This window comes from Nothoprocta perdicaria, unplaced genomic scaffold, assembly GCF_003342845.1.
Source record: "Nothoprocta perdicaria isolate Ctin4 unplaced genomic scaffold, notPer1 scaffold_405, whole genome shotgun sequence".
Classification (NCBI taxonomy): Eukaryota; Metazoa; Chordata; class Aves; order Tinamiformes; family Tinamidae; genus Nothoprocta; species Nothoprocta perdicaria.
In genome coordinates, this window is record NW_020455650.1 from 77512 (window position 1) to 86789 (window position 9278).

Genomic DNA, 9278 nt, shown 5'->3' on the forward strand with positions numbered 1-9278 from the left:
CGCCCGCCGCCGCGGCACCCGCAGCCCCCCGTGGCACTCGCCGTGTTGTTGCAGAGGTGGCCCAAGCCAGCACCAAGCCCCCACCAGCGCCTGGGACCAGCACGCCGGAGCCCACCGGTAAGAGSTCGTCGCCACTCCGCGTGCGGCACGTGGGGAAACGGTCTGCTGGCCGCTCGTTTGCTCACGCGGAGCAAATAAACCCATGCAACCTGGGAGACGGATATCTCAGGGAGACCCCAAGGGACCAGGGATGTCCCAAGGTCCCGTTAATGCCATCTGCAGCAGTAATGGCGCAGTTAAACCTCACGTGCTCATGAGAACAACGGGATCAGGAGGTGATTGCTGCATTGGCGCGGTCCCCTCGATGGGCATGTGGGGTGAGAGGATGGTGAGTGGCGGGTTGTCCTCTCTACCCCATGTACTGAAGGACAGGTCCGGATCATGCGGGCGCTGGTGGATGGGATGGTTTTCAGTTCTGCGGTGGCAGGTTAGTGGCCCTGCTCCGTAACCTGGTGGCCACAGCAAGAGGTGCCACCACGTAGCTGGCAGAGGGAGCAATGGTGAGCACRGACACCCTGGCAATGCTACGTGCAATGGCAAGAGTTGCCCTTGCAGATGGAGCCATCATCTCTCCAGTTAAATAGGCACAGGAGCGATGTGCTCCCTATGCAGTATGGCTGCYGGGGACTCTTTGCCACAKGAGGTCCATAAAGTGACGTCCCGAKCAGTAACGAGTTGCTCTCTCTGTCTCCTCTTGCCAGGTGCTGCCAGGCTGAGGCTGGTGGATGGGAACTTCAGCTGCTCGGGGTTCGTGGAGCTCTACAGGCAGGGGCTGTGGGGCGCCGTAGGGGCCGACGCGGGCGCCTGGCCTCRCCTGGCCTCCCGAATCTGTGAGGCAGTGAACTGCGGCCACTTCGCCCTGGAGCACGGCGCCGTGCCGGAGGCGGCGAGCCACTTACCCGTGCGGTGGGAGATGGAGCAGTCCTGCCAGAGACCCTCGGTCCTGGACTGCTTCAATGAGACGAGGGACGGCCGGGGCAAAGCGCCCGCCTTCCTCATCTGCTCCGGTGAGGACGCGTGCCCTTGGCACGAGGGCCACCTTGGCTCCGGGTGCTCCCTCGGACAAAGCCGCCAGTCCCGCGCCCGCAGGTTGCTTGGTGCGCACTGCGGCACCCTGAGAGGCTAGGGGAGCACAGGGTCAGCATTCGGGGTGCTGTCCCTCTCCTGCAACACCCCTTCTAGCTTGGGCAGCTGCTGGAGAGGGGAGGACACATTTACTCCCTAAACCAGACACCCGCCTTGCAGCCCCCTTGCTGCAGGCSCCGCAGCCCTGGGTGAGAAGGGATCTGATCCTGCCAGACCCCTCGCTGACGGTCCCCACGGCTCTCCAAGGCCCACGGCCGCGCCGCCACGCGCAGGCACCCACCCGCTCCCACGCGTTTTCTCTCTCATGCGACGAGAAAACAGGAAACGTCCCTAGCACGCTCAGTTCCCGGCAGCAGCCCCCTCGGGCCGGCTCCGGCGCCGCTCTGCGTTTCAGACGCAGCAGCTCTGCGGTGCGCGCGTAGGGCAACACGGGAAAGAGCGGGGTGCAGAGCGCCGGCGCTGACCCCCCAAAGCCAGCGGATACRGGGTGCGGAGGAGCAGCAGCCTGCTCCCGGGGAGCCGGCGGGACACGCAGCCCCCGGCCGACGCTGCTGTGCCTCCCTGGCGCAGGCTCCGAGCCCCGGGCCGCGCGGCGGCTGGCGGGGGGCCTCACGCCGTGCGAGGGCCACATCGAGGTGTTCCGCGGGGAGCGCTGGCAGGCGCTGTGCGACGAGCCGGCGCGGCGGGCCGAGCGCGGCCGGCAGCTGTGCCGGGAGCTGCGCTGCGGCCGGCTCTCCTCCAGCGCCGCGCTCGAGGAGCCGCCGACGCTGGGCGTCACCTGCGCCGCCCGCAGCCTCCACCTCTGCGCGCTGCGAGGAGCGCTCCGGACCTGCTCCCGCACCAGCGTCGTGTGTAAGCAGCAGCGGGGACATACCCATTCACGTGGCGGGGGGCACACGGAGGAGGGGGGTCCGCGTGGCAGCTGGCACCAGGGGGCCCAGCACGGCCACGTCCTTGTCCACACGTGCTCTGTTCCCCAYCATGGGCCCGGAGGGGGTGTTTGGGGCACCGTGGCGCTGGCCCTTGCCAGAATACAGTGGCCCCAGCTCATGATGCCCATCTATCCTCTCCCCAGGCCAGGACTCCAAGCCGCAAGCTGCTGGCCTGGGAGCCGGCACCATCATGAGCATCCTCCTGGCTCTGGTTCTCTTCGGCATCCTCCTGCTCATCTGCGGACCCCCTGCCTACAAGAGGCTCATGAAGAAAAGTGAGTGCTGAGCTCTGCGCTTTGCCTCCCGGCACCGCCACGCGCACCCGCCACGAAGCCTGCGGAGATGCAGGTGGTTTCCCAGGCCGGCCCCTGGCAGCAGATCTCTGCAGCTGGGACTAGGTGCTTCCCAGGGGATCATCCCTGCCCCAGGGTTCAGTGGCACAAATCCCTTTTTCCCATTGTCTCCCTGAGCAGCACTGACATGGAAAGCCTGTGGGATCAGGCGGCGCTGCGTGTTCCGCTCGCCGCGGCAGGATTAAGCGTGGCGCGCACACAAAGGAGCAGGTGGAGCGTGTTCCACAAGCCCTGCGCTGCGTCCAAAGGCTCTCACCACGTGCCGGAGGGATTACCGGGCACAGCAGATTATTTGGGATGGCATATGGAGCTCGTGGGCAGCAGCCGCGGGGTGGAAAGCAGCCAGAGGAGATGCAGCCCGTTTCTGGCAGAGGAATCAGGCAGCTCCTTGGGGAGCTCTGACAGGTCCCGTCTCACCCGTCCCCCCTCCTTTCCCTTCCAGTCTCAAAGAAGAAGCAGCGCCAATGGATCGGCCCCACGGGATTCAACCAAAATGGTGAGGGGCACATAGGGGCGCTCGAGGCGGGCAGCGGGGTGGCCGCAGTCCCTCCCTGCACCTCTCCGAGCTCCCCGTGCCGGCCGGCAGCCTCCGGAAGCTCCCGGCCACGGCACTGGGCTTGGGAGCTGGCGCAGAGGCCACTCTCGCCAAGCTGCCCCGGAGCACGACGCGTGCGGTGGGCACGGCCTCGGTGCGGATCCGCCACTCCGGCTTCCTGCCGCTGCCACCGCGGTGACTCACTCGGAGCCCCGAGCCCCGCATGCAGCCCGGCCCCTCCGCGCCGCCGCTTCGCCCAGAGGCCTCCAGGCTGGGGTGGAAGCAGAGGCCACTTGGTGCCCTGCCTTGCAGAACGCAGGATGGGAGAACTTCCAACCTTCTGGTGGCACCCAGAGCCACCTCCTCGGCCCTTGATGCTCACTCCTCCCTGCCGTCCGTTGCAGTTTCGTTCCACCGCAACAGCACCGTCAACCTGAGGCCGCGGGCTGAGGGGCCGAGGGCACAAGGAGAGGACAACGACTACGCGCAGCCACCCAAGAAGAACCCCTACCTGTCGGCTTACCCGGGTAAGGCACCGCGAGGAGGACGCGCGGCGATGGCTTCTCCGCGCGCCCCTCCGGCACGGGGAATAATCGGAGCGCTGGCGTTGGAGGGAAAGCCCCGTCRTGGTGAGACGCAGCCGGTGCTGCTCTCCATGCTGGGCAACGTGGTGCTCCGGGGCTGGACGTCTGGCCCCGGCCCTGCCGCCTCGCCTCGGACCCAGGGAGGTAGGGAGCACACCGCAGTCTATTCCCTTCACAGCTCTGGAAGGCGCATCGCAATCTTCCAACCCTCCGGACAATTCCTCCGAGAGCGACTACGACCTGCACTCCGCCCGCAGAGTGTGACTGCCCTGCGAGCGGTAAGGCCCTCTCGTGTGCCTGCCGTTATCTCCTCATCCCAAGCTGTCTCACGGGACACTCATTCACACGAGGGCTAAAGCGAGTCCTGCTCAATTAGCCTGCCTGTGGCKTCGTAAGATTTGGCTAACATTAGGAAAAAAAAAAGGAATAGAATGGACAAAAGAGAAGAGAAAAACAGAGAGTTGTGTCAGAGCCTCAGAGCTGCCCATGCGCCCCGCGGCTGGACGTCATGCTGAGCACTTCATTCCGAGCCGCCCGGACTCGGCGCTGGGAAGATCCGTACSCGTGGCACTGACCCCAGTCGCTCGGCTCTGCCCTAGCCTGGCTTGGCTTCGCGCTCTGCTATCGCCCTGGCAGCTGGGCACCTTCCCGAGAAAGCTTCMTCTCATCCTTTCCAGACCTCCCACCGGGAGAGAGCAAGTTTTGTTGGTGTTGTTTTAAGCTGTTCCTTGTTGTTTTAAGCTATTTGTGAGAATCTGAGAGGCGCACGGATAGCCCTGCAGGTTACCTTCCTCCCCGTGTCTCCGAACCGGGACGACTGCCCTCCTCAGCCCAGCAGGGCCTGGCTGAAAGCACAAACCCGCCGCTGTCGCCAAGGCTGTCGGACAGCACGGGAACGAGCTTCACAAGGACGACGGCCACCTCCTGGTGTTTGGAGCCACTCGGCCAGCTGGGAAGCCGCGCGCTTGGCCGCATTCGCTGCTCGGTAGAAGCCTAGATGTTTGCAGGGGTGGTTTGCTTGGGACACTCGCCTGCGCGCACGTGGGAGCGGGGCTTGAACGACTGCGCGTGGGAGAGCGGGAGGTCTGTAAAGCAGAGACACGTGAAGAGCATCAGAAGGGAAAAAAAATGCTGAAAATGAACCCGAGATATTTAATTAGAAATAATTGTTATAATAAAGTTGGTTTTCTAGTAATTATGCCTTGTTCTCTTCCTTCCAACGCTGCAAAGGCCATTTCTTAAGAGCACCAACTTGCCAGCTAGCGAGGGAAAATAGAGAACAGGAATGACAGCACGTAGGATGCACGAGAAAAGGCCAGAGAAGGGAAGAGATGGGCTGATAAAGGACTGATYCAACCGGCCCCTTGGGAAAAATGAGAACAGAGCAAGAAAGACGGCCCTGCAAGAGGGTGAGAGACTCCATGGACAACATCAAGAGGAAGTCGGTGTAAGAACACCAAAAGGGCATTTAAACCAAATCAATAAAAAATAGCAAGTGGATGCCACATCATTTCCCCAAACAGTCACTACCGTGACCCTGCAMGCAATTTATCAAGTTTTATTATTGTAATTAACCACAGATATGGTATTTCCATCAAATCCCAACGGCATTCATCTCGCTCTAGTCCATTAGTAATCTTTCCTTATCAATAACTTAGGGGGATACAAGCAGAATTCAGAGGATAAAGTGCTGAGCCAAGCTAATCCTATTTCCATTAAAAACCTGTCATTCACTCTGCTATCTAGTGTTTCCTGAGGAGCAAAGGGAGATGTGAGGAACACGGGCGCCCTTAACAGCCTGAGGAACCCCCTCCCTTTCCTCCGGGACACGAGAGGAGGGAGAGGGAGGCTGCTGGGGCCTCGTGTATCACAGAACTCTRCGAGATCAGTCGTGAAGAGCTGGAGGGCAGGCCCCACGCGTCACTTCCACCCTGTTTCCCCCGAGCTGAGCTCGACGCGGACCTCAAGCCCCAAAGCAACACCCGCTCCCCAACCACCACCCCTCCGGCACAGCGCAGCCGGGTGTTGCGCTCCGGGCAGGCACCAGAGCCCCGGTGCCTCAGCGGGATAGCGCCCAGCGCAGGCAGGGAAGGCTCCCGTGCTGGACACGAGTGGGAAAGAGGCTTCCTTGCAAGCAGGAAATACTGGGTGAGCCCCACCTCTGCTTTGGAGTAGRCTGGTACTTATGATGAGGAAAGCCTGACCTTGCAGGCAGCTGGAAACGGCTCAAGTAGGGCTGGTTTGGAAGTTATTTCGCACCAGCATAAAAAAACCACCAGATATATCTCAAGGCCTGGCCAACAGGCTGGCTAGCTGCTGCTCCCTGCCAAACAAACTACGCACTGTTTGCCAGTCTGGCTGGCGCTGTTCCTCACTTCCAGGAAGGCCCTAGGGAAGCAACGAGTATTTAGTATTAGAAATTCTGTCAGAAAATTCCCACTGTGTCTTTTGAGCACCTGTGAAAAAAAAAAAGCTTAGAATTATTACACTGCATATGTTAGAGAGGAAACTATAGGTGTACGGAGAAGAGCCTCTCGCTCGCCCGTGCGCCCACGCAGCGGAGCCGGGCTCTCAGCTGACGTGATCCGTGCGTGTCCTTCCCATTCCCACGTGTCCCGGCTGAGAACCCAGCCGACTGCTTGTGTTTTCTCTCAGAGTTAACTGCTTTTTCAGCGGCCAACAAGCAACCGTCACRACCAAAAAGGTGCAGCCTGGGGAGAGGGCACGAGCGTGACGGCCGCCGGGCGCCCCACGTCAGGGCCGTGCCTCTTCCCCTGGATAATGCTAACACCCATCCCCTGGAAAAMGCCGGGCCCAAGAGCACGGCGCTCAACTCCGTCTTCTTCCTCCGTCCAGGAGCAGGAGGAGCCTCGAGAGTCCGGATTTAGTAGCCAGGCCAAGCAGGGCGCTGCGGGTTCGGAGGYGGCGGGTAGCCAAAGGGAGGCGGCGGCCCAGACGGATAGGGAGGCTGGGGAGGGATTGGGAAACCCGGGAGCGGCGGCTGCGTTGGGTACGGGCACTGAGGTCTCCCCGCCGCGGGAGAGAAGTACGGGGGGTAGCCCGGCCTCGGGGGCGGAGGAGAGGGCTGCGAGGCCGGGGGGGCAGCAGGGGGGCCTCTGGACGGCGACCAAGGGTATCCGGGTGCWGAAGAGGAGCCTCCGCTCAGGGGCTTGGGATAGCCCGGGGCCAGCTCGGCAGGCAGCGCCGGGTAGCCGGCACCCGCGGGAGGCTTATAGGGAAAGGCGGGCTGGCCGCCGGGCTGCGAGGAGGCCACGTGCGGCACGGCGAGCGGCGCTCCGGAGAACGGAGCGGCGGGCAGCGCTCCGTGCGCCGTGGGGCCCGCCGGCTGGCCCGGCGCCGGGCTGTAGGGCAAGGGGAAGGGGGCAGCGCCGGGCGGGAAGGGCTGCGGCTGCTCCGCGGGCACGGGAGGAGGTAGACGCTGCTGAGAGTCTCTGCTCGGCTCCTGCGGCGCTTCTGGCTTCTTCAGGAGCTCCTGAAGCTTTTCGACTCGGACCCGGCGCAAGTGGGACAACTTCCTCATAACGGAGAACTGCTCCAGAAACGTCTCCAGCGGCACCTCACCCTCCAGGAACTTCTCAGCCATATTCTGGAACACAGAACAGCTTTGGCATCAGTACTGCTTCCCTCCAAACCTGGTTTAGGATTTACATCTCTGCTGGAGACACCTAGAGTGTGCCACACRAGAGCAAAGAAAGGACAAACCTTTTTTTTTTTCCAGTAACAATGTCAAACTACAAAGAGAGAATCTTTGATTTAAGGCATTAGGCTTGGGAGCATAACTGTAAGTCTTCAAAGACTAATCACTTGAATTATTGATGAGTTTAAACCTTAAACTCACCTCCGACTCTTCTTCGATTTTCTGACTTTCCACCTGCAGAAGATCCAGCAAGGCCTGAGGATGCAAYGCTGCTGCAAAATTCTCTGGGGGAAAGAAAGGGAGGAACAGAGTGAAAAGTAAAACACAAAATAAGGCAAAGTCATCAGCACATAACCCTGTCGTACAGCGCCTGAACTAGTCAGCTGGCTCTGCAGCTCTGCTCTGCAATGGGAGGCAGACAAAGCAGCAGGAATGATCCTTGTCACATCTCTAAGTGGGAAACTCTCCTAGGAAGAGCCTTCCTGCCTTGGAAAATGCTGATGTGAGGAGAAAAACCTGAAAAGAAGCTGAACTGCAGCTGCACTGAAAGGGTTTTATGCTGAGACAGCATCTTTAATTTGTACAGGGTGGCATCACAGAATCACAGGATGGTTGAGGTTGGAAGGGACCTCTAGRGATCATCTAGTCCAACCCCCTGCTCCAGCAGGGACACCCAGCAGGGACACYCAGAGCACAGGGCGGCATCCAGGCGGGTTTTGAAGACCTCCAGAGGTCTTCAGATCACAGAATCACAGAGGTGGCGCAGCATTTGAGCAGGAAATGGTCACAACAAATGCCACCCTGCTTGTCCAAAGAACTTAGTCTGCCGAAGAACTACGGAACTTCGAACTGAGCCTGCTCAGTGCCACCAGTTTGGAGGGAGGGAGGGAGGCAGGAAGGAAGGACACTGCAGCGACTCCAAGCGCACCCAGTCCGCAGGACCTCGGAGGAAGGCGGGCAGGAGGTGCTCACCCAGTTTGGCCTTCTGCTCCTTGCAGCGCTCAGCCAGCCTCTGCAGCTCCTCGTACTTGTTGGAGAGGTCGGTGCGGCCCGTTTCCAGCGGCGCCTGGAACTTCAGGTTCTGCTCGGCCAGGCTGCGATTGGCAGCAAGGGCCATCTCCCTTTCCAGCTGCAGCTCCTGAACCTGGGAGCAGAGATCCAGGAGCCAGTGCCGGGCCACACGTGGCAGCCGCGTGCCACTGGGCCCTGCAGCAAGGCGAGCGCCTACCTCCCGAGAGTCCAAGGCCAGGCGCTCGATCTCCTCCGCGTTATCCTGCAGCTCCCGGAGCTCCTCCACRGTGCAGTTCCTCAGCGTCTCCATCGTCTCGGAGGAACTGCAGACTCCTGAGAGGGGCAAAAGGTGTCAAACAAGAGCAGGCTTTCGACGGGCGGCTCTATGCAGACACCASTGCTATCAGGAATTATAAAGCAACTTTGCTACACTACTTGAAACAACCACTCCAAGGAAGCTCCTTGCTATAAAAGTGGGGGGAACTGAGAAGAAAAACACAGCGTTGCTAATCCCTTCTCTGGCAGCTGATGGTTTTCCTTTTCACAGTGTACTTGCAAGGATTACTTGTGTCCCAGACGTGTTTGCCAAGGAAACACCTACTCAAATCCCTTTTATACTATGGCTGTGTCTCTCTATCCTCAGCTTCCCGCTAGCTGGCTTTTTTTCCCCTCTTTTCCGCACCATTTTATTCAATAATCGTATTCTGCTACGCAAACCTCCCAGATAGGTGTGTATCCATCCCCACCTAGGATCCACAAACACTGATGGGATCCCCTTTGTCACATGTGTCTTGGCACCCCYTTAACCCTCCGGCTCCTCAACTCCCGCCTCATTTCACACGTTTCCCTCCTCGCTGCGCGGTGCCAGCACGGCCGCTGCCTCCACAAATAAGGCCSTTTAATACTGAATTTAATACTGAAYACACTCAACGTGATTCGGTGCTTGCCGTTCCGAAAGCCCGGGAAATATTACTGAAATGGCTGCAACAACAGAACTGCGGCACCACTCCTCTTCGGTTAGAATATTTCAGAATATTTTCAGAATATTTCAGAATATTT

General features: G+C 60.1%; 2 protein-coding genes across 2 annotated transcripts in view; one reads left to right on the forward strand and one right to left on the reverse strand.

Annotated features, from left to right (window-relative positions):
* CD5 (CD5 molecule) overlaps nucleotides 1–4211 on the forward strand; it is an 11344-nt gene extending 7133 nt beyond the window's left edge. Inside the window, exons 3-9 of the mRNA XM_026045634.1 lie at nucleotides 55–117; nucleotides 762–1067; nucleotides 1717–1998; nucleotides 2222–2353; nucleotides 2874–2927; nucleotides 3371–3493; nucleotides 3729–4211. Coding sequence (XP_025901419.1) covers nucleotides 55–117; nucleotides 762–1067; nucleotides 1717–1998; nucleotides 2222–2353; nucleotides 2874–2927; nucleotides 3371–3493; nucleotides 3729–3814 — 1046 coding nt within the window. The 3' untranslated portion in view covers nucleotides 3815–4211. The remainder of the gene's footprint in view (nucleotides 1–54; nucleotides 118–761; nucleotides 1068–1716; nucleotides 1999–2221; nucleotides 2354–2873; nucleotides 2928–3370; nucleotides 3494–3728) is intronic.
* Nucleotides 4212–6394: 2183 nt separating this feature from the next.
* On the reverse strand, nucleotides 6395–8536 carry VPS37C (VPS37C, ESCRT-I subunit). Its single transcript, XM_026045621.1, has 4 exons — nucleotides 8437–8536; nucleotides 8181–8352; nucleotides 7410–7492; nucleotides 6395–7157 (listed from the first exon to the last, which is right to left on the reverse strand). Exons 1-4 carry the CDS (start codon nucleotides 8527–8529, stop codon nucleotides 6435–6437), a joined length of 1071 nt encoding a protein of 356 aa, XP_025901406.1. The 5' UTR covers nucleotides 8530–8536; the 3' UTR covers nucleotides 6395–6434.
* Between the last annotated feature and the right edge of the window lie 742 nt (nucleotides 8537–9278).